The sequence below is a fragment of the Ictalurus punctatus genome, chromosome 5 (assembly GCF_001660625.3).
Source record: "Ictalurus punctatus breed USDA103 chromosome 5, Coco_2.0, whole genome shotgun sequence".
In the NCBI taxonomy this organism is placed as follows: domain Eukaryota; kingdom Metazoa; phylum Chordata; class Actinopteri; order Siluriformes; family Ictaluridae; genus Ictalurus; species Ictalurus punctatus.
The window spans coordinates 30,887,040-30,909,877 of record NC_030420.2 but is presented as its reverse complement, the minus strand read 5'-3'; the positions used below and the strand labels follow the sequence as shown (position 1 = coordinate 30,909,877).

Here is a 22,838-nt window from a genome sequence, read left to right as displayed (position 1 = left end):
GAAAAGCTGAAATGAAACTAGGAGTGTGTGTAACTAGGCAACAACATTCTCTTCTGCTACCGGACTTGTTAATATGTCTCAGAACTTACATACTCTTTTGCTACACACTCAAAAGTGTGCACCTTTTTCACTGGAATAAAGTTGGTTTGACGTTGGATATTCGATATTTGCAGAAATGCGGAAATTAAGGGACCGTCTCTAAAGTTACATACGACACTGTTATACACGTTTCTAACTTCAATAGCATTTGAAGCAAATGATGTACAGTCACACAACAGTTTTGTGACTGTACATCACTCCCTAAAAGGTGTGCATTATAGCTGACACCTAGATGAACACATTACAGTTGGATATATGACTGTAAGTCATTCCCTTCAAATGCTATTGAAGTTAGAAACGTGTTTAACAATGTCGTATGTAACTTTAGAGACGGTCCCTTAATTTCCGCATATTCGCGAATTTCGAACGTCCAACGTCAAACCAACTTTTATGCCAGTTCTTTTTTCTTCACAAAAAAAAGGAGTACATACTTTTAGTGTATGGAATTGGGACCTAGCATTCATTAGTTAACACATTACAGCTCCAAACATTAGGTGCTTGGGTCCCTAACAATCAAAACAAAACAAGAAATCAAGCCACACCCACTCTCACACGGTCCCTTCTCCTCACGCTCCTGAATGAGGAAGTCGTCATCCAGATATACTTCCTGCTTCCGGTATATACCACTCCGGTGTTTCTATGCGGCGGGTGACTCTAGGAGATTTTCCAAATATTTATGACTTATGGTTATGGCTACTAGCAGCACCGCGGCGGCCGCAGAGCCTCCTGGGTTAGAAACACAACGGCAAGAAATTGAGAATTTAGTCCAGAACCAGGAGCTCCGGCTCGGGGACTGCTGGTAAGGCTGGCACTACCGCCTCAGCACCGCATACTAGCGTATTAAGTAGTACTGTTAGCCATATCACTGCATACTAGTTTTGTATACTTTTTAGTACGGTAAGGTAGTATGCACTCATATACGTAGCATATAGGAATTCAGCCTAAAATCCTAACATCTGATTAACTTTATACATCGTGTCCGTTATCGATTTATCACTTAATTGTAATCGAGTTCACTGATTTAATTGGGAAGTTTTAATAAAAAAATTTTAAAAAGAGAGAGAGAAAAAAGAAATGTACTTTAAAACGAGCGAAAGTGTTACTGATAGTTTGCTAGCTAGCATGCTAACAACTTCTCTTCTTCGTTCTGTCAGATGTTTTAGTCATAAATTTATCTTCCTGCTCATTTATTTGTCTACGAAAACGCTTTAATAGATCACTCAGTGTTCGTTTCACTTTCATAGAGATGAATTATGAAATTTAGCTTCGTTTTTATGAGCACTGCGATTGACAAAAGTTGAAGTCATAACTGACACGTCTTTAGAGTAAAGGCTTTCACATTCAGTCAAACATACAACGTAAACACCTAAACATTTTGGAAATGAACCTAAATGTTTGTGTCTTAACTGAATAAAATTAGTTATAAAAGTACTAAATTGTACTTTTTCTCTTGTTGCTGGTGTGGTGCATCCTGTGTGCCTTTCAGTAACATATATTTCACCTTAAAACACCAATGTAGTGTAACTTTATAGATAATTACTCAAGGTACAAAAGATGTACCACTCCGGCGACAAGGAAACTTGTTGTTTACTATCATTATATCTGAAAGTGTAGGCTGTAAAGAATTATACAGACTAAGATAGGAATGAGGTTTTGCTTTCTCATGGGTTCGGTCCCAAATGTTTTCCCTGTTGAAGTCCTACTGAAGCGCACTACATAGTGCACACTACACACCCTGTCCAGTAGACCTGTGGTTCTCAACGTGGGGTACGGGAACCCTCCGAGGTTCTGTGATGTTTTTTTTGTTTGTTTGTTGTTTATTTATTTAAATCTTGTTTTAGTGCGGTGTTTGAGCCAACATTCCTAAAGTCCAGGCACCAAAGTCGCCTCAAGCGTTCTCCCGGGTCTCCCTGGAAGAAGAGATTGTGATATCTCAATGGGATTGTCCTGGTTAAATAAATATAACCTAATGTGTACCATCAGTGGAACGTTCAGGAATAGTAAGCACTATCGTGACAAAAAAGTGTTACTGAATTATATATATATATATATATATATATATATATATATATATATATATATATTTTAGTAATGTTCATGAAATGCGTCCATACTGAAGCGGTCCGTGGAAGTTGAAGGATTATTGTAGTAGACTATATACGTATGAGATTATTACTTTTGCGATTACAGTAACAGAGAATAAAACTCAAAGGTGGAGATTCTGAGAGAGCCGTTTAACCAAACTTTCCCGGTGTATAAATAAAGGCAACGAACTGTACTTTGATTTATTTTTGATTTTTTATTTTATTTATCCTTTATTTAACCAGGAAGATCCCATTGAGATATCATAATGTCTTCTTCCAGGGAGACCTGGTCAGGACGGCAGCACGTAGAGTTTCACCCAGAGATCATCACAGAAAATTACCAATAGAACATAGAACAATAGAACAACATACATATAGAATACCCATAGAAAAGAATTAATAAGAGTACACTCAAGAAAAGCACTTACAAGACGCCTTTAAGACAGTTTGCAAAAGCCGTTTAAAAGTACTCTGAATTGGCAATGTCTCTAGTTTAACTGCATTTTGCAGAACGTTCCAGGTCCAGGGAGCATAAAAAAAAGCATGTTTGCCAAATTCTGAGTGTACCTTTGGAACTTTTAACCCGAATGCATGATTGAGATCTAGTACAATAACTATTTGTATAAAACGCCTTATTCTTGGTGTGGTAGTATCAAGAGTGCATCCTGTAGTACATAAACTCATTTAAAAATAGTTCATGATACATACATACTTTCTTTAAACAAAAATTTTTACTTTAAAATGCAATTAAAGGTACATCCCAGGTTAAAAAAAAACAAAAAAAAAAAACACACGTAGCGTTCTACAGGAGCAAGGAAGGAAGGTACAGTTTGGTATTTCTTTGAGTGAGGATGTAAAAAGTTTTACAAAACAGAGTAGAAATGAGGTTTGACTTTCTCTCGGGTTCAGTCACAGACGTATTCCTAAGGGCTGAAATAATGCTTCCTTTTAGACATAATGTCTGTAATGCCTTGTTTATCAACCGTCCTGATATATGAGTGGTCTAGTCGGTTTTGCCACGTTTAAACGAGCTTTTCAGATTAAGCCCTTAGCTGGGGTTGTAGTGTGTGGAAGAATAATTGCAGTATAGCTGTCCAGGCTGTAATGGAGTTCTCTAAACTGCTAATCGCGTTACAGCAGGGGTTTTTCTTCTCCTTTTCTTTTCTTTTCTTCCAAAGTTTCACTTTTGAGTTTCAGGCTTAAGACATGTCACACCTCTGACGTGGTTCCTGGATTAGTTTCGTTTTTGCACTGATACCAAGGTGCAAAAAAAAAAAAAAAAAAAAAAAAATGCAAGGTGTTGCCAGACTGCTGCAGTTGGCCGCCAGAAAGAAACGCCACGTGTGAGTTTTGGTGAATTATTGGGTGTGAAGTTGGCGTGTTGTAGTTTCATGGTGTTGCAACGTGGTTATGAGAATGACCCGCCTAATTCATGGCCTGTATTTAGTACACTCCACCTAAAGGCGTGTTCTTCAACGTCTACTCCCAGTAAACATATTTGTGGATGGAAATATCCTGATCTGGCAACCCTAGAGCCGAGCTGTGCCATAGGAGCTACGCGTTTCATGTTTTAAAAGAATACTGAGAGAGAAAAAAACAACAACAGAATCGTGGTTTACTCAAAACTGAGTGAAACTGTTTGAAAGTTTAAGAGAAGGTGACGGGGCTGTCGATAAATATTGATTGATTTATTTTGCACTCTTAGAATAAAGAGTGTAGGATGAGTAAGACAGGAGAGAATTGCAGTTTCTATTTACATTTAATTGTTGTGGAATGGCTGCAAAACTAGTTTGGTTCTGCTCTCGGTTACATGATAATGATGGTAAACAGCCATTTCCTCCTAAACCTCTTTTGTTTTCTCTCTTGTGATATTAATCAGACAAAAAAAAAAATGCAGCTTGTCATGTTACCGATGAAGTAGAAAGCGTAAAGCTTTGTTACAAAGCACTGACACTGGAGACTCCTTCTAGAAATGTTCAATAAACAATCAACGAGAAGGCTTTTGTATAGGTTTATTTTTTAATTAGCCTTCGATAACGTGGCTGGGCGCGTTAATATATACTCATCGTTTGGACTGTAGTCCAGCAACCGAGCTGCTGTTATAGAAAATGAATCAACAATTTCTGACCAATCAGATCCGAGGATTCAAGAGCACTGTGGTATGGGTGGTAGTTTTATCCAGTTGTGACCTCCAAAGTTCTGATTACTGATGCTTTTCTTTTCCTATCAGGTGTAAACTTGGTACATTATTAACCGCAGATTCTTTCACAGATGATTTATACATATTCAGGGCTTAATTAAAAGAAAAACCTTTGCTTGACAAATCCATGAATGAATGTTTTTTTGATTGCACTTAGACGTCCATGATGAGTGTGTTTGGAGTAAACGTGCTCTTTGTTCTTTTCTCGGTGCAGGGAAATGTGTTAATTACCGGGCTGTTGGTTTATCACGCTTTACTGTCGGACAGAACAGATCCGTTACACGGACAGGATCGACGGACTGTCGTGTCGTTTTATGTGCGTGTAATTATCGCGGACGTGAATTCCACCGAGTCGTTCGCGATCATGGCCCTTTTTCTGCAGGTATCTGCTGAGCAGAAGATGGTTCGAGTTGTGGAACGAGTACGTGAAGAACGGCGATCAGAACTCCCCGTCGTATCCTGGGAAGGTTGATAATACAGAGCTGTTCAATGGTGAGTCCTGAAATCAGGAAGTGGCAGTTTAATCAGAAGTGCTGACATGCCTGCGTGTTAGGTGTAATAAGGAAATTGAAACATATTTCAGCACATCTAAATACATGGGCTATGAATGTGTGCATACCTGATTTGTAGCATGATCATTTCCAGATAATCTTTTTTTGGAAATATTTATATAAAGATTTAGATTTGTTCTCCAAATATTGGATGAAACACTGTAAATGTTGGACTTTGTTACAGCTTCTTTGTCACAAGTTTTGTTATATTTGTGTGTGTGTATATAATATATATATATACACACACACACACACACACACGACCATTTATAGAGTATGCAGTCTTTCTGTCTGGAAAATGTTGCATGTTCTCATTGGGTGTGTGTGTGTGTGTTATGTGCAGATTTGGACTCGTACAGGCTGAAAGACAGGTTGGTAGAGAGTGAGGACTTCGTCCTGGTTCCAGCAGAAGCATGGCGTAAACTGCTGTCATGGTACGGCAAAATGGATGGCCAGCCTGCTCTTGAAAGAAAGGTAAGCTGCAAAGTGAAAATGAAACTAAAATTTGTTCACAATGCTGGGTATTTTGCTTCAAATACATCGATGTTTTCCACACAAAAAAAAAATCGTTTCAGTATCCACCGAAACGATTTTTGTCCTGATATCCATTTTCCAATACAGGAGGCTGAAGTCCCGGTGAAGTGCCTTGAAACGTACAGCGTCATTCAATGCGTTGAAGTAATTTCCACTTTAACAGGAAGTCAGGGCGGGACATATCGAGTGGTTCCTCCGCCTTTTTAAATAGCCAATAACTTGTTAAATATCCCCATGAATTTATTTTGGCCTAAACCTGATAAGCATTTAAAAAAAAAAAAAAAAGATTATTGTATCTGAATTCTCAGTTCTGATTGGTCAGAAGTAGTTGTTGTTTATTCATATTCTTCAAACAGCAGCTCTGAAAGTAGTTCCGGCTGCAAGGCGAATCACAGGATTATAGTAATTCGTTATAATATTCCTTATCATTTGTATAATGGGCGCTCCACATAAACAGGTTTAAACACTGCTTAATTGCCGATATGGTCAAAAGCATGTAAGGAGGCATTTATTTAGGATTCAAGGAAGGAGTCTCCAGTCTCAGTATTTTGTAACAGTCAGCGGTAAAACCGTCACTTTAAGGACTTTCTACGCGTCCCGAATTCTATATGCAATATGACAAGAAACTTTTTTTTTTTTTAGCAAATTGCTATGGTATAAGGGCAATAAAACACTTGGTGACATGCTGATATTGGACAATAATTAACTTATGTAAATCATTATCTTCATGTAACAGCACGCGAGTGTTTTATTCCTCACTCACAGTACAACATCTCTGCAGTTAATGCAGTGATGCATTAGGACTGGAATATTTCCACATTACTTTCTGTTCTTGCTGCGTAACTGATCCCAGTTTCCACACTACATGTCGCTTGGATTTGATAAATATGGATCAATAGAGCGTGGCTCACTCATGGGCTCGATTTTATAATTCTGAACCTTATATATATATATATATATATATATATATATATATATATTTTTTTTTCTCCTCAGGTCATTGATCTTCCCAGTACACTGAAAGTTGAGATCTATCCTGTGGAAATCATGTTGTGTCTGCACAGCGACATGGACAACGTGGTAACGGCTCAGTTCAGCCGAGCAGACACTATACGTGAGTAACGGGTTTTAATGGGTTTTCATCCAAATTAGGTAGACTGGGTATCGCGTTTCTATCATTTTGGGTCCAAGTGCACCCGTTTTATATTTCAGACGCAATCATCAACTGTAAAAGTAATTGTTTAAAAACGGTTCTTGTATCGAACGGCTTTTTTTCTGCCGAGCAGAGTGTTTCAGAATAACACGTTTATATTTAGCGGCTCATTAAGGTCGGCAGAATTGGGTGAGGAGCCTCTTAGGTCAGGCTCAGACCTTCTGGGCACGATTGAGTGTGACCTTCTTGTGTTATAGACGTGTGTGTGTGTGTGTGTGTGTGTGTGTGTGTGTGTGTGTGTGTGTGTGTGTGTGTGGGGACAGTCAGCATTCAAAAGGTGATGCAGAAGGAGTTTGGGGTAGCGGAGGACGCTGAACCACGACTGTGGATGAAAAGCTCTGATAACAACTGTGAGAGGCTACGAAACATCCACATGACTGTGCTGGATGCCTGTCTCAGCACGGGCGTGGTAATCTCACACACACACACACACACACACTTTAGTACACACTTACTATCCTTGCATGGACCTTCCACTCACATACTTATAAATGCATCTAATTAATCGGTGTAATTATTAACATGGTGAATGTTTCTCTGAGGAGAGGTTCACATGTATGGAAGGAGTCTCCAGTGTCAGTGCTTTGACTAAGTTTTCAGATAAGGAATATTCCTCAGGACTCAGTAATAAGCGGTTTTTCAGTAATAAGTATAGGGATAAAGTATAAAGGGTTAATTAGCCCACTGCTCTCCTATGACCAAAGACGGAAATAAGTGCAGCTGAAGGTGAAATGCGTGTTTTAGCTTTATGGTTTAACTATCTGACTCCAAAATGTTTAATTAATTATCTGACTCCAATTAATAATAACTGTTAACTTATTTACATATATGTGTGGGTGAGGGGGGGGGGCACATTGCACAAACATATACTGTCAATGTCATTTCCTAAACCTATATGATATGTATGATGTCGCCACATTGTTCACCATGAAATATGGATTAAATTAATACCAAACATGCCCTGAGGAATATTGTAATTAAACACACCAGGTTTAATAGATGACTTCAAATTGGCCATATAGTGCGCTATATAAAGTGTAGGAGCCATTTTGTCAGATATAGCGTTTAAGATTTGACCTGTGTCAACTAGAAGAACTTTGGTTCTTCCCTGGTCTGATGATTGTAAGGAAGGCCGGTGTTGTGAAACCTTTAGCTTACCTGAAAGCGATAGGTACACACATGTAACTTTAATATTAAATACCATTTTAAGCGTTTTTCAACTAGGTTCAGGATTTGTCTAAAAAGGATTTTGTCCGTCTAGTGACGTGGAGAGATTTGGCTGTCATCTAGGAAACTCTGATGTGGAGTGCGTGTGTGTGTGATTTTGTTGTTTCTGTGTGTTGTAACATGCTCATCTGCTCATTCTGCAGACAGTGATCATGGAGATGAGGAATGCAGATGGCACATGGCCCAGCTCCAGACCGCAGATCATGTGAGTGAACTGTAGGGGAAATTCAAACTGGCACAGCAGCACAAGTAGGAAGAGTAACATCAAAGAAGGAAAGAAAATTATTTCCATAAATACCTATATAATAGAAAGTATAAAAACAGATCTGTGTGTATTAGGGCTGAGTATTGCGACCAATTTGCCGACTCGATTCTTATTTATATGGATTCGATTTAGATTCGATTCAGTATCGATTAGTTATCAATGTTTCATTTTAAATGTTAGTTTTGCAGACATGGAATCCATATTTTAATATAAATACTGGTAACTGAAACCCTCCTACTTGGCTAGATTGCTGAAATGCACATTTACATTAACACTAGGTCGCGCACAATTATGTTTGATTACTTTTTACTTTTACTTTGAGTAACAAGAAATCATAAATATGTGCACACAAAGTAAACTGCACACTGCACATTACTGTAGACAATACATAAATAAAAACATTGTAAATGTGCAACAGTGAAATTCATTAACACCTTGAAACATGTTTAGGAAATAAAACTCGTTTTTAAAATTCAAAACATGAACCATGGCGACATCTTCAGGACGAGAGGCGAACTACAGGTAATCATTGTACTGTAAAGCGTCCTTGAGCTCTGGAAAGGTGCTATATAAATTAAACTTATTATTATTATTATTATTAGTATTCACATCCTCTCAAGTAAAGCACATGCATTAAGAATCGATTCGGGGATTTCCCAAATCGATATCATTTCATTAAATTGAAGACCGATTAAAATCGGAGAATCGAATATTTTTTTACCCAGCCTTAGTGTGTATGTACATGTGCAACAAGCTTCAGTATAAAACTAAAGAAACAAACAGCAGGTGCCAAAGATGGAGTAATTTGTGTAAATGTAAATCTTCTGAGAACCATTTGTTTATTGTTGGTTGTGTGCTTTAAGGAGGAACTCTATGGAGGAGCAGGACATGTACCAAGGCCAGCCTGGAGTGTGTGGTCTCACTAACCTGGGCAACACCTGCTTCATGAACTCTGCTCTACAGGTTTGTGACCATCTCCTACATCATTCGTTTCTTTTATTATAACCCGGATTATACATTTAATATATGCGCAAGATTTAACCGAAAGGTAGTTTTGATCGCTTCTGTTGTCAGATATAATAGTGACTTCTATTAACACGATCTTCTACTGCGATTATTCCGTGATCTCAGTGCCTGAGCAACACCCCACCGCTGACGGAGTACTTCCTGAGGAGCCTGTACATAGACGAGCTGAACTTCACGAACCCTCTGGGCATGAAGGGTGAGATCGCAGAGGCGTACGCCGACGTCATCAAGCAGATGTGGTCGGGGAGACACTATTCTGTAGTGCCACGTGTTTTTAAAGTGAGGATACGTAATTATGAGGTTGAGAAACTTTGGCCTGTGGAATTTTTAGCATTGCACTTGTTGCAGTGTAGCATATGGTCTTTTTTATTCTTCCTGTAATATAACACCTGTGTGTGTGTGTGTGTGTGTGTGCGCAGACTAAGGTGGGACATTTTGCGTCCCAGTTCCTGGGTTACCAGCAGCACGACTCTCAGGAGCTCCTGTCCTTCCTGCTGGACGGCCTGCACGAAGACCTGAACCGGGTCAAGAACAAAGAGTACATCGAGCTCAAGGACGCAGACGGCAGACCAGACCAGGTACTGAGTTAACACAGGCACATCCACACGCATATCAGTTCCTGTGAATTTGCGTGCGCGCACACACACAAATCACAAACCTGTAGTGCGGATTAGGGACCGTTTAAAATGTATAATGCAAATCATTTATGCTGAAATGTGTAATGATTAGAATGATGTGGACTTTACGGAGTAGTTTATTTCTAATGTCGTCACAGAACCTGGTGGCCTATAAAAGCAACTGCAAATACAATATGGACCAATAAAACAAAAAAAAATTTTAATGCTCCACTTTCCATTTTTCCTCACAACAAGCTAACAAGTAATAGAAGTCTGTCTCGCACAAAATATCGTTTTATGTAAATATACGACTTGCTAATGGATTTATACGAAACTTCAGCTTGTATTTAAACTCTGTAAGATTATGCAAGGCAGCCATCTTGGATATCCAAAATATTTGTTTCTCTTTAGTGCAGGTGGGTAGCCGCCTTGTTCCTGAATGAAGAATTGTTGTATCTCAGCATTGCCATTTGTACCATGTATATGAAAATATTTTAGTTGAGCTAGACGTACTTTACTTTGCCTAATAATAGCGTTTGGTGTAAACCTCTTCCTTTTCCTAATCTTCTTCCTAACACGCACAATACAGCATGATATACAGCTCTGCATCTGCTGTGATATTGTTTGAGGGGGGGAAATGAACGGAAATGGAAAAGTGGTGGATCTGTCTCGCTCTCGTCTGTGCAGGAAGTGGCAGATGAGGCATGGTGTAACCACAGGCGACGGAACGACTCTGTGATCGTGGACACGTTTCACGGGCTCTTTAAATCCACGCTGGTCTGCCCCGAGTGCAAAAAGGTGTCTGTGACCTTTGACCCTTTCTGCTACTTGAGCATTCCCCTGCCCGTCAGCACGGAGAGGGCCATGGAGGTGTTCTTCATTTCCCTCGACCCTCTGGCCAAGCCTATGCAGGTAAACATCCTGTGCTGAACATGCTCAGTTCAGCGAAACGGCCGTTTTTATCCGGAAATGATCACTTAAAAATGTGAACGTGTACTTACTGATTAGCCGTCTGTTTTCTAATATTAGTATCTGAGACAGTCTTCAGATGGGAATAGTGAATTAGACATTTCTGAGTATTTAGTAGGAATAGTATTAGTTGCTTGAAGTGTTGTCTAAATGAAGAACTGGAGTGTAATCCACCTGAGGGCAGTGTAGTCATTTATAACCTGCTTTTACTACTGATCAAGGAGTCCACTAGGACTTTACAGGAAATGTAAAAAAATGTCTCTCTATCTCTCTCTTCTGTCTCTCTCTTACTGTCTCAATTTCTCTATCTCTTCTCTATCTCTCCCTTACTGTCTCACTCTGTCTCTCTCGTACTGTCTCACTTTCTGTCTCTCTTACTGTCTCACTTTCTCTCTCTCTCTCTGTCTTACTGTCACTCACTCTGTCTCTTCTCTTTCTCTCTTACTGTCACTCACTCTGTCTCTCTTACCGTCTCACTCTCCACCCCCCCCCCTCTCTCTCGCTCTGCTTTCCCTCTATCTTTCTCTTTCTGTCTCCCTCTCTGTCCCCCCTCTCTCTTCTGTCCCTCTGTCTCAATCTCTGTCTTTCTCTTCTGTCCCTCTATCTCTCTTCCTGTCTCACTTTCTGCCCCATCTCTCTCTCTCTCTCTCTCTCTCTCTCTCTCTCTCTCTCTGCAGTACAGAGTGATTGTGCCCAAAGCTGGCCGAGTGAAGGACTTATGCACTGCTCTGTCTAAAGAGACCAATATCCCAGAGAAGAAGGTGAGAGGCCGAGCCTCCGAACACAGATTCAACCATTTCCTTGAAACATCAGAAACTGTGATGGTGAAAGTTTGACAATCACATTTTCAGTGCATTATGTAAGCACAGATGCTGAACGGGATATTACAGGGAACTCCAGCACTTTCCATAACGGGTTTCTTTCTACTGTTGTTAACATCACTGCGTGTTGGTGTTTGCATGTTGCTCTGCTTGTTAAACACCAGTAAGATTCCCTCAGCTGAGTTTGAGCTAGAGCTGTATTGTTCAACGAAACATAATTTCACCTCTGACTTGTGAGATCAGGATACGTTTTTGTCTGTTCATGATTTTCCGTCTAAACCAAAGTAAACGTCAATGCCATTTTTCCCCCCTCTCTCCTTTATCAGATGATAGTGGCGGATGTATTCAACCATCGCTTCTACAAGATCTATCACCGTGATGAGTCTCTCAGCCTAATACTGGACAGAGATGACATCTTTGTGTAAGCCTGGGTTCATCTGTTTTGCGCAAACACACTCGATCGTACAGTTTGTAAACCATCCAGCTTGATCAAGGCAGTAATGTTGAGTATCACTGACTTGTGCTGATGTGTATTACTCCATTTACTACTGAATTTGCATGTACGCATGTTACGCTCCTACTTAGATTCCCCTATTTATAGTCTAGTCTTTCATCCTGTTCCTGGTCGAGCCTTGTCCCAAAAGTAATCGAGAAGTCAAAGATTTCACAATTAAGCAAGCAAGAAAGAAATTAACCTGCTCCCTAAAAGCTCTCGGTGACATTTCCTCATTGTGCAAGTTTTTCCCATATTGTAGAGTAATAATAAAGTCCTCAAAACTCTGGAGTAACACAAATGGGACTATGGGAATTATGTCATGATAAAAAATCCGAAATAATTCAAAATAATGTAATATTTTAGCATCTTCAAAATAGACACGCTTTTTCGCCTAGAATTTCCAGAAATGTATTCTTGGTGTTTTCTTGACCGATTTCTTGAGGAATTTGTCCGAGATGCTTTTTAAACAGTATTAAAGGAGTTCACACCGATGCTGGACTCTTATCGGCTGCTTTTCTGGAATATTTCCCTCCGAGTCGTCCGTTAAAAAAAAAAAAAAAAATCCTATAAATAAAATGTTAGTTTTCTAATGAAAAAGACGAATACGTCGGAACGATGATATCTCTGTCTACGACGCCGATTTCAAACGTTTCATCACACCCCTTCAGATCAAAAAGCACGTACAGCATGACAAATAATTAAAGGCACTTGAAGCTTTCGTAAAAAAATTTAATAAACACCCAAAACTGTATACGGTCCCATAACGAAGACGAACTGTATGTCGATACGTGGAATTCTGGAGGGACGGCGTGGCGCGGCGACGTAATGACGCGGGCTGTTAATCTAATTATGTTCTAAAACATGTAAAACGGGCACATGACAGGAGTATTCTAAAAGAGACTCAGGTAAACATCTTAATCACATTATCTTAATCAGAGTACGGTCAATAATTAGATTACTGCTGTCCATGTGAATGTAGTCAATGAAAACCAGCACCCACGTCCACGCCCTTTAATAAGATTGGACACCCCTGTTAATGAACAAACTACGTAATAATATTAGCAGGTTGTTCCTGTAAGTTCCCAGGGTTTTTTTTTAGGCATCTGTGTGTTTTATCTGCTGTGTATGGTGTGTTCGTACAGGTACGAGTTGAACAGCAGCATCACTGAGGATCAGGATGACAAGGAGGTGCTTCTGGCTGTGTACATGCGTGAACGCTCCAACTACAGAGACTACGGCTCGGGGGGAAGCAACTACAGCACGTCACTGTTCGGCCACCCGCTGCTGATGTCTCTGCCTCGTACGCAGTGCAACACAGACGCCCTTTACCAGCTCTTTCTCCAGCGCCTGATGTGAGTACCTCTACTCGAGCGTGACCTGATCTGAGCGGCTAGTAAAAAACTGAAAGGCATAGCACAGAACTGTTAGTCAGGGCCTTCGTGTTAAAACGGACGATTTGATTAACCCTTTTTTTTTTTTAAAGGGGTTATTTTACCTTATGCTCGATAACATATGTATATTGGTCTTGGGTCCAATTAATGCAGGATTTAGTCTCAAATTCGATGATTTAACTGCATTTCCTACAGCGATGTGGAAGCTACTTTTAAATCAAGCTCTTCTTACTAAGATGCTCAGTACAGTTGTACAGCTCCGAGAAGCTAAAATAGTCCAATGTGCTTGTACAGGCGATACGTGCGTCAGCCAGACCCGACAGAAGAAGTGGAGGAGGAAGATGAGGAAGAAAACGGTAGCGAAGAGAATGACGAAGAAGACAAGATATACACAAATCAGACCAACGGACTGAGTGGAGGTAAAGCCTTTATGTCTTCTAGAGATTCGGAAAGCCACGCTGTACCACTCGTATCATTTTTTTCCCTGTTTATGTTTGGTCATCCCATTTCCACACAGGTGAGGATGAGGAAGAGCCTGAGCAGGCAGGGCCATCCAAGACAGAAGAGCCATCCCAGCAGAACAGCACGCAATCCGAAGCGAGCCCCAGCAGCGAAGAGGAGGAGGACGAGGAGGAGACGAACGACGAAGCCGCCGGGGAGAGCAGCACAAAGGAGGGCCAATCGGCATGCTGCAGCACGGACAGCAACTCCCAAGTCACGGGAGACGGCACGCAGGCTGCTGCAGCGCAGACTTCTGGGAAAGAGGACGAGGATGGAGAAGAAGATGACGGAGAGCTTAGCGAGACCGTTGCTCCGGCGAAAAAGACGACGATGACGACGAGTAGACGGCGTTGTACCGAGAAAAAAAAGAGGCCGATCTTCACTATACAGGCCGTGAACTCCAACGGCACCACGGACCGAGGCAACGGGGATGGAAACGGTGCGCTTTCCTTCAGCAGTGAGTCGTGTACTTGGATTTTCACCTTAAACTGTGCGTTTAAGCTATCAGGGGCTGTTTGATATTTTTCGCTCGTTAATGAATTAGTCAGTTATAAGTATTAGTGTTTGGTAATATTTGGTGTATTTTTCAAACCATTTAAAGAACAATTCCACTATATGGGTGTTTATATATCCACTGCGTATATGATTTGGCCGTTCGGGTAATATATCAGAATGAGAGCGTGAGAAAGTACGCGTGTGGACGTGTGCGAGAGAGAACCTGTTAAATATCTTAAGACTGTAACGGCGTAACGTTACATTTCATCACCTGACAGATCAGCTGTACGTGGCCATCGACTGGGACCCTGACATGAAAAAGAAATACTACAACGACACCGAAGCAGAGGTAAGTTCGTATACAGTACAGTGCGATTAGATTTAATTAGCATTCCAGTACTAAACCTTCATCAGTGAAATCCTGTCACTGAAACATATGTATGTATATCTGTGTTATCAGTGACGGAGGGAACATTTTCAGTCTAGGTGTGTGGCACAGAACTGCGATATTCACGAGTTTCTGGTGGTGGTGGTTGTTGTTTTTTCCCCGTGCAGAAATACATAAAGGACAAGACCATGGACGTCCCACAGCAGCAGTCCACAGTGCATCTGCAGGAGTGTATCGAACTCTTCACCACTATGGAGACACTCGAGGAGGAGAATCCATGGTAAAAACCGTACTAGTGCTTAAACCATAACAAGCAGTGGAAGAGTAGGAGAAATAGAACTGAACTGAATATCATGGTTTTTCCACAACTTCCACAGCGAGTGTGTTTACATGCACACCAATATTCCGATATTAATCAGAATTTGGCAAGATTCGGGTTAAGTATCGAGTCGTGTAAACGCCGCGGCCCGATTCAGATCAAGACGATATTCCCGATTCACTAAATTCTGAATCGCACACCTGGATTATAACCGTCTTTAATCGGAAATTTGTTGCATGTAAACACCTTGTTCCGAAAATGAACTGAAAGGAGATATACACGCATGTTCAGTCCACAAGGAATTGTGGGTGCTAATAGATGCTTAGCTATAAGCTAGGTATTTAGGAATGGCAATTCGGGCATACGTCCAACAATCACGTATACGGGAATATTCCGCTGCTGGTACACGTATAAACAAATATGCGTGTTCGGAATAGGGCTGCGACCCGGATACGGTCATTAAACGGAATCTGACGTGTATGTGAAGCTAGTCGGTGTCGGAGCAGATATATAACGAATGACGTGACGGTCCGAGCCGCTATAGAAAAACAATCCGTGACTGATTATTTAGGCGAAGCAAAACGGGTTAATTTTCTGTAACGGCATGGCTCAAAGTGCGTTTCTCCACTTATACCACAGCCGACGATTACAATTGTGAGCTTTTTAACCGTTTACAGTTTACGAGTTAGTTGAGAAGTAGATGTAGCTGGCTGTATTTCTTTAATGGCTGAATAGAGCATCTGATTCAAGATATTTTTGGCAAAAATGGTAGGCTAGGCTAGTTTGTAACCAAGCCACAGACTACTTTGCTAAAAACGATGTCAATAATATGTACCGAACCCGGTACAGCTATTTTGGGAGAGTGATAAACTTGGTACACTGATGCTCTTTAGGTACTGCCCAACGTGTAAGAAGCACCAGCTTGCCACTAAGAAGTTGGATCTGTGGTCTCTTCCTGAGGTCCTCATCATCCACCTGAAACGCTTCTCCTACACCAAGTACTCCCGCGAGAAGCTGGACACCATCGTCGACTTCCCTCTCCGGTTGGTTTTGCCCGTGTTCTTTTGCACTTCACATGTGGAACATTTTAATTAAAATTCTCCACAACATAACCCATTACGTTCCCAATTAACAAGCTGGAAATTCTTGCCCAGCGTAAAATCTTCTCTAATTAACATAAGAAATGTATAAAAACCGAGTTTGTATTCCACGCGTGCGTTCGTTTGGCTAGTGTGTAAATACGACCTGCCGGGATGGGAGGCTAGCCGGTTTCAAGTTTCCTCCATCTCTTCCTTAGACTCGGTTTAGTGTCGAGAGCATTAAAATGACTTAAGTGTGTTTACCGTTCAGTATTAAATATTGGTTAACATTACGTATGTCTAGGAAGTAAATTTTGCATTGCTTTAGAACCAAAAGAGAACCAAATCATCTACAGCCGTTGCCGAATAGGCCACTCCAGACCAGCTCACACGTTTCTGTGAACAGCTGAAGATCCTCCTTACTCCAAAGTCCAGTATCTTTGAGGCATATTTTAACGGACTGGTGTTTTATATAGGACTCTTCTTTTACTCGGTGGATTCGTATGAAAAGAAATTTAATGAATTTCGATTTTTTTTATCGGAGGTGAACTTTAGGAAAAAACTTTTTGTAAATTTTAACCTGTTTCTCGCCATTAAAATAGCCACGGTAGATGGCAAGGCGTTAAATTAGAAATGTCCAAAACAAAAAAGATTGTCTAGACTAATTGGAGCTGCACCAGAAAATATCATACATGGTGTAGTGCGTAAATAGCATGCGTAGTGCATTTAACATGTGTACATGTATATCTTCATATTAATAGGTATACATATATTCATATGAAAATATGAATATACGCTGTAAATAAACAGCGGCATCACGTTATTATTATTATAATTACATCAAAATTAAATACTAATAATGAAAGTGGGTGTAGTATCACGTACCTGATATTAGTCTGTTATTTGCTAATATGTTTTTGAATAGCTTGTTTTTGCAAAACATAGGAAGTTAAAGAATTGCTGTATTGCTGTACTTTTAAATGTGGTGCTACTGTTTTGCTAGTGTTGTTAATCACATATCAGTGCAATCCCACGCTGTAGAGATGAGAGTCATCGTTAAATAAAATCTAATCCGTCTTGACCTTGCGTGCGATCATATTTTACAGAAAGCTGGACTTCTCCGACTGGCTCTTGAGGAAGACGGGGAGCGAGTCGGAGCCTCCCAGCAGATACGACCTCATCGCTGTGTCTAACCACTACGGCGGGCTCAGAGATGGACACTGTACGCATCTTTCTCTGTGTATATGTGTGTGTGTGTGTGTGTGTGTGTGTGTGTGTGTGTGTGTGTGTGTGTGTGTGTGTATTTATATTTATTATACACACGTGTATATACACAAATGCGTGTGTATATATGTGTATATATAATATATATTGTGTGTATGTACATATATGTATATGTGTCGCAGCTAATATTGGGGGAAAATGTGGCAGAGAGAATCCACTGTTTTTATTTAGCACGTGATCACATCGTGCCAAATGACAATTTTATCATCATTCAGACACGATTCAGTTCTTCACGTGCTTTATGGAAGATCATATGTTTCTTGATGTGTTCATGAATAAGTGTCAGACGGCCGATCGTTCACAATAAGCAGCCGTTTTAAAACCTCACGTTTCTGGTCAATTCACTCCTCTCACGCAGATACCAGCTACGCTCGGAACAAGGACAACGGCCAGTGGTATTATTTTGACGACAGTAAGGTGACCTACGCAAAAGAAGAACAAATTATGGTAAGAATGACTTCAAAGACCTACAGACAAGTCTGAGAAGAAGCGATTTTCCCATCAGTAGTATTTTCTATTAGATTCATTTTCTGTTCAAACCTACGTCATGTCCATAACGCAAGAGATTTAAAAAAAAAAAGACAGCACTGTTGAATTCTTGATTTGGATTGGTTGTAAGGCGAATCATGTTTACGTAACAGCTTGCACGGGGACTCGTACGATGGACGCGCCACTTAAACGAAAAAGAAAACGGGTGTAATTATTGATACGGGTTTCTCGGAGACGTTTATTTACAATTTTTGAAAGGAGTCTCCAGTGCCAGTCGGAGCTTTGTAACGGTCAATAATGAAAATAAAAAGTTTTACAAGACGGCAGTCTTCCATGATGGAGGGCTTTGCACGTTACAGTTCCTCACAGCACTTTTTTTTCCTCCTATTAACTTCACACGAAAGCCGGTGAGGGAATCGTTTGACATTTCTCCTTTTTGAGGATCAGTGGCAGGAAATAGATCAGACAGAATACTTAAACACGGCCTTCATTCGACCAGTCAAATCAGTCTGCCTGTGTTTCTGCTTTTAGACCAACGCTGCCTACCTTCTGTTCTACCAGCGCCAAGACAAGATCCGGCACCCCACCCTCGCACCGCCTGATAATCACGTCGCATCCACCAATCACGACGGACCGGGCAAGGCCATGGAGACAGACTAAAAAACAGCTCTGTGTTTGTTTGTTTGTTTTTGTTTGCTTGTTTGTGTTTTCTTCCTTTCTTTCTTGCATTCCATCCTTCCATCCCCCCCTAAATTTCTGTTCTGTTCTGCTCTCAGGTTAACAAGGGAATGTTTTTAATTAATTTTTTTTTGTTTGTTTGTGTTGTGAGGGGACTTGAACCTTCTGCCTTTTCAATGTCCAAAACAGGAAGTGAGAGGCAGAGGCTGCTCTCTCAGGCTGGTGCAGAGGCATCATGGGTAGAAGACCGTACAGCAAAGGCTGTAGTCGAGACTTCACAAATCGTGTGCTGATGTGGGCTTGAGACTCTTTGGAGAGCAGCCGAGTGTTTGTGAACGTCTGTGAACTTTACACCACTTGCTGCTTTTTCTGAATTTCAGAGCACGATATGCTGCTTATTTATTATCTTTTTTGTTCCTCATGTATGACCTACATACCTTTTTTTGTTCATAAATACGTAGAGCTACTTCACTGCCTGTCACGGGTATAAGAGTTACACTCTCACTTCATACCTTTTAGCAAGCAATATTCAGAGGTACAAACGTCCTCGTTTTACCCGATTGTACTAAAACTTCCATTTTAACATTACGTTAAAGGAGTACTCCAGACTTTCCAACTTTCAACCTAAATTCTTAAATTGATCCCATTTGAAGTGTAGGGACGCTTATTAAGAAACGGTCATTGCGACACCTCTCGCTGTAAAGCTGTACACCTGATTTAACACTACGTGACTTGTAATAGTAGTCTAAGGGCAGTTGTCGAATCGTAAAATACGAGACTTGGGATAGAAACTGCACCCGTTAGAGGCTAAGAATAAAGGCTTTAAGATGAGACACATGAGTGGAAAGTCTTACGGAAGCTGTTTTTACGGAGATTTGTCCACCTTTAAACGCTGGAGCAACACAGTAGAACGCTGCTCGGATATTTCACAGTTTTTTCCGGAAGGTTCTCTGGTCTCCTAGGTGGATACTGAGGCACTGCAACCTTTTTACTTTGGGCTACATTGTCTTTATTTAACAGACACCTTTTGACAAAAGAATTCATAAAAACACTTTACAAAAAAGGGGTTTCTCGTGAGAGTTTATCGGTGCCACGACGACTGCCCTTAGACTACCAGTATGAGTGAGTTTTGAGTCAACACGTCGTAAACAATGGAAACATCTTGAAATTGTTTGTAGTGATCACACATGCATTACAGATGCAGTGAGTAGAAATTAGGGTTAAAAAAGAAAAAGGAAAAAAAAAAAACCTCTGGAGTATCTCTTTAATCTGTGTCTGGGATATTAGGATTCAATATTTGGTGGCTTTTGATTCCTTTCCAGCTAAAAGTTACTAGCGTACTGGAGCTAGATGGTTTTTAAGATAGATACCAGCATCTCCCTGGATTCTAAAGCTGTGCTTCAGACTCGGATGAAAAGACTCAAGACGTTTATATATATATATAGAAATAAAGCTAAAATAAATGGCTAGCTTCAGACACGTGTCAAGCCTAGTTCTAGATGGATTAGGTGTGAAAAGGATTTAGCAGGAAACTGGATTTATTTTATGACGTCCTTTAAATTCTGTCGAACCAAATTTACACAGATATCTCTCTCTCTTTTTTTTTTTACAAGCTTATAGCTTCGAATTGTATTTCTGTACCCTCCGTGCTTTTCCCTTGGCTTGGTTTGGGTTGTGCAGGTGGAGATTAAGTACATCACACAGGCATGCTAACATGGCTGATAACCTAAGTGAACAAAAGCTACTGGACGAGCCCCAGTTATCGCTCCATGACTAATGACATTTAGATTGAATTATAGTGTCGGTTCAAACGTTTTAACGGGAAAAAACATCCAATGCTGGGCTTCATTTGTGTCTGTGGAGAAAAGCCAGCACTCGGCTCATACCGAATAGATAATTACTCTTAATTCCTGTCTACCAAAAAAAAAAGCCCGTCTCTCTATTTAGAGAGGCTTTGTAAAGATTTTAGCTTCAGATTTTAGTCTCCGTTTAGTCTTTTGTGCTTTTTTTTTTTTTTCTCCCCTTGGGTTGAGTTTGCAGAAGAAATCACTTCACACATTCATGCTAACATGGCAGGGAACTAGCGTTATTTTGGTGGAACTGTGTAGCGTGCTAATGTACTCATTGTGGCTAATGTTGGCTGAAGTTTTCCTTTAAATCTGCCCTTCCCTGGGGTATCACGTAATTTAGGGTCCGTTTTAAACGTCTTTTAAATTTTACGTTTGTCTTTGCTTAGGTGCACTGTATGGGGTAATAGGAATTAATGATGCAGTCTTTGTAGTGTACTATATTTTAAGTAAAGCGCCATTTGAGATTAATTTTCAGTTTTTAAAAAAAAAAAAAAAAAGTCCAGACAGACCGATGGATCATCAGAACTTTGGATTTTGGGTCAGATTTTTTTCTGGGAAACTTGCTTTAAATGCTTGTTTGTTTGTTTGTTTAAAGTTCAACCAAAAACCTAACTTTGTTTCACCTGAACGTTTCTCTCTCTCTCGCTCTCTCTCTCTCTTTTCTCGGTGATATCAGGGATATATGTCAGAAACTGTTGCAATATAATTTCTATAAATTCGTAAAGTGTTTTACATGAATGTTCGAAAGAAAGAAAGAAAAAAAAACTCTGCGTCGTCTCACTCGTGATCTTATTTATTTATAACTGCCGAGTGACTGATTCACGTCGCCGAAGCGTCGAGATCTTCCGTAACTCTTATTCTCCGTTCTCTTCTGTTCTCATCATCTTTAATCGTTTTGGAATTAAAAAGACGCTCTGTTGCAGGACACAAAGAGATCTATTTTTCAGCAAGAATTTTTTTTTTTTTTTTTTTTTTTTTAAGCACAGACAGATTTAACAACAAAGCAGGATATGTTCCGTCGTTTTGTGTGCACTTTCTATCCAACTCTGGATCGACGAGAATATATTTTTCTTTTCGTAAAAAAGTGCTTTCTGGATAGAGCTCTTCTTAATGATTTTTTAAAGAAAATTTGCATCTGTACAGTATTTTTGTATTGTAATAAATATCTTTGATTATAAAGATTGAATGCAGGGGGCAGGGTGAACTTTTATTTTACTCCAAGAGACGGAATATATAATTGTATACTATAAATTTTGATATGAATAAACGAGAACTGTATATTAGTGAGATTTCATATCTGTGCGCTGTATGAGTTTGACTTTCATCACCTCATGCACTTCTTATAATCTATAACCTGGTTTTTTTTTATATATATATATATATATATATATATATATATATAAAGAAGCTACATTACAGCATTAACATCAAAACCTTCAACATGTCCCTAAATTAATATCTGGATTACGACGCAACTTGTGTTGAAATATTTCTACCTTGACATCGCCGCATTTTCCACATCACCCCGTCTTCCGTATTTCCGCTGTGAGCGAATGAATACGTTGAGCCGTATGATTTCAAAAACCATCTTAAAATGTTTTCCTGGGCATTGTATATTTGATCTGTGTATAGTTACAGTGGTGGAATGTCTGCGAAACAAGGCGCGCATTATAACACACAGGACAAACAGCCGTTCCCTTTACTTTCTCGAAGTTAATAAAAATAAATAAATAAAAAACATGCAGAGAGCAACATTACCGAGTTACGGCTTTACCTCCCAGTGTTACGACGCGCTAGCACTGGAGACTCCTTCCAAAAATGTTAAACGAACATCTCCTTACTGAAAACTTCATGTCGACGATTATACGTTTTTCTTTGTTAAATAAACGCCACTTTTATTTTCTTTCGGTTTATTCGTAAAGAGTGAAGACTCTTAAGCCGCTTTGAATGGGCTATTAAAAGCTCCAGATTCATGAGCACTGCGAAATGAAAGAACACGCGCGGAATTCTCTAGTGACGGGAGAGATCTGTTAGACCTTAAATTAAAACTACTTTATATTTTATTCTAATTCTTAACAGTATTCCTGAGGAAGCTTCACACACTTTTGGCATCTTCTCGATCAGCTTCTCGAGGAGCTCTTCTTCATTTGTCCCGTTCCGTTTCTTAAAGAGAAGAAAACTACTCGTTTGGGGAAACGATTACATTTTAAATGGAGGAGAGAAAAAAAAATTATAACTTGTTCGGAGTAAAAACGATGCATC

General features: G+C 40.0%; 1 protein-coding gene across 2 annotated transcripts; it reads left to right on the top strand.

The window, feature by feature from the left end:
- Positions 1–686: 686 nt before the first annotated feature.
- Positions 687–21,870, top strand: usp11 (ubiquitin specific peptidase 11). Of its 2 annotated transcripts, none has more exons than XM_017468203.2 (21): positions 687–898; positions 4,766–4,875; positions 5,278–5,408; positions 6,465–6,582; positions 6,945–7,090; positions 8,052–8,113; positions 9,037–9,136; positions 9,305–9,478; positions 9,619–9,777; positions 10,504–10,728; positions 11,463–11,546; positions 11,933–12,027; positions 13,245–13,454; positions 13,788–13,912; positions 14,011–14,433; positions 14,768–14,838; positions 15,045–15,157; positions 16,090–16,239; positions 17,382–17,497; positions 17,918–18,006; positions 18,580–21,870. In XM_017468203.2, exons 1-21 carry the CDS (start codon positions 783–785, stop codon positions 18,706–18,708), a joined length of 2,946 nt encoding a protein of 981 aa, XP_017323692.1. In that variant the 5' UTR covers positions 687–782; the 3' UTR covers positions 18,709–21,870. The 2 variants fall into 2 exon arrangements, with proteins under 2 accessions (XP_017323692.1, XP_017323691.1); XM_017468202.2 differs by having other exon boundaries at positions 14,011–14,451.
- Positions 21,871–22,838: the final 968 nt, after the last annotated feature.

Bases quoted from the DNA above. Each gene is read 5' to 3' on its own strand.
- usp11 (XM_017468202.2), top strand. From the start codon at position 783: ATGGTTATGGCTACTAGCAGCACCGCGGCGGCCGCAGAGCCTCCTGGG. The intron at 5,409-6,464 runs GTAAGCTGCAAA...TTTTCTCCTCAG, and splicing joins AGCCTGCTCTTGAAAGAAAG to GTCATTGATCTTCCCAGTAC. The intron at 18,007-18,579 runs GTAAGAATGACT...TTCTGCTTTTAG, and splicing joins CAAAAGAAGAACAAATTATG to ACCAACGCTGCCTACCTTCT.